This window comes from Egretta garzetta, unplaced genomic scaffold (genome assembly GCF_000687185.1).
Source record: "Egretta garzetta isolate BGI_Z169 unplaced genomic scaffold, ASM68718v1 scaffold9, whole genome shotgun sequence".
Classification (NCBI taxonomy): domain Eukaryota; kingdom Metazoa; phylum Chordata; class Aves; order Pelecaniformes; family Ardeidae; genus Egretta; species Egretta garzetta.
This window is the reverse complement of record NW_009260763.1, coordinates 597,066-598,184: the sequence shown is the minus strand read 5'-3', so window position 1 is coordinate 598,184 and position 1,119 is coordinate 597,066. Positions and strand designations below refer to the sequence as shown.

General features: G+C 56.8%; 1 protein-coding gene across 1 annotated transcript in view; it reads right to left on the bottom strand.

Annotated features, from left to right (window-relative positions):
• TENT5A (terminal nucleotidyltransferase 5A) overlaps positions 1-1,118 on the bottom strand; it is a gene marked incomplete at its 5' end in the record, with an annotated part of 2,789 nt that extends 1,671 nt beyond the window's left edge. Inside the window, one exon of the mRNA XM_009646088.2 lies at positions 936-1,118. Coding sequence (XP_009644383.1) covers positions 936-1,118 — 183 coding nt within the window. The remainder of the gene's footprint in view (positions 1-935) is intronic.
• Between the last annotated feature and the right edge of the window lies 1 nt (position 1,119).

Here is a 1,119-nt window from a genome sequence, read left to right as displayed (position 1 = left end):
CGCCTCCACCCCGTCCTAGTGTTTCATAAAAGATTTAATGGAGCCTGCAGATACAAGCCAGAGGAGGAGCGCTTAATGTGAGAGCCGGGAGTGCTGTCATCGCAAGGGGATGATAGGGGAGGGTGTTCTGCTGGGACTGTGTCGCGCAAGGGAAGCATATGGCAACACTGCTTCTTTCAATCACTTCTAAATACATCTACACATGAAGCCCATGGCACACACACGCCAAATATCCATGCACCCCCACGCAAAAGGTCACCGCTGCAATCAGATAAGAAGTCTTTTTTATCCATTTCCACTTCTCTCTCCCCTCCCCATGAAAAACCTTAGCAAGTGTTCGCTCCCCTCAATCCTGCTCGTTCAGTGCAGGTTCCACAAATCTGCCCCATATTCCCAAAATATCCCTCTAAAAAATCTTACGGGCATTTGGCTTTCAGCCTAATGAACTCGAGGGTACTGTCTCCGAGAGGAGGGAACATGCCTCTCCTCCAGGGCATTCAGCACGCAAGAAAGCATGCCTTGCAGACAGTGTTTCCTTCTTGCAGATATTAAAGGCAGCAAAGCTCCCCCCATCCGCCCCGGGACATGGGTCCAGCCAACCGAGCTGCTGCAGAGCCCAGCGGGGAGATTTGCAGAGCCCTGCACACACACGCCCCAGGTGAAGCCAACGTTCCCAACGAATCAAACGAGGGAGCGGGAGGACAGACTCATTAATCCTGAGGAGCCCCGGCCAGGCCGCTTTACTCCAAACTCCTCCTCGGTTTTAAGCGTGGGGTGAAAAAAAAATCACTCCCGGTCCCTGCGGGCCTCGGGGTGTCGGGGGGAGCTGCGTCCCTCGGCGCACCCCTCCATCCCCAGAGGGGAAGGTGCCCGTTCCCCGCGGGCGGGCGCGTGCACCTGCCCGCTGCGGGCGCCTGGGCGCAGGGCAGGTTTACCTTGAGGGTGAGCGGCGTGATCTTCTCCTTGTTCACCCCCTCGGGTAAGAAATCCAAGAGGCAGTCCAAGACCACGTCCTTCACAGTCTGAAACTCGGCTTCCCCTTTGAGGTCGGCGCAGAAGATGAGGTCCAAGTCCTTGTAGCCCAGGCCGCTGTCCTGGTGGAGGACATGGCTGGCGGCC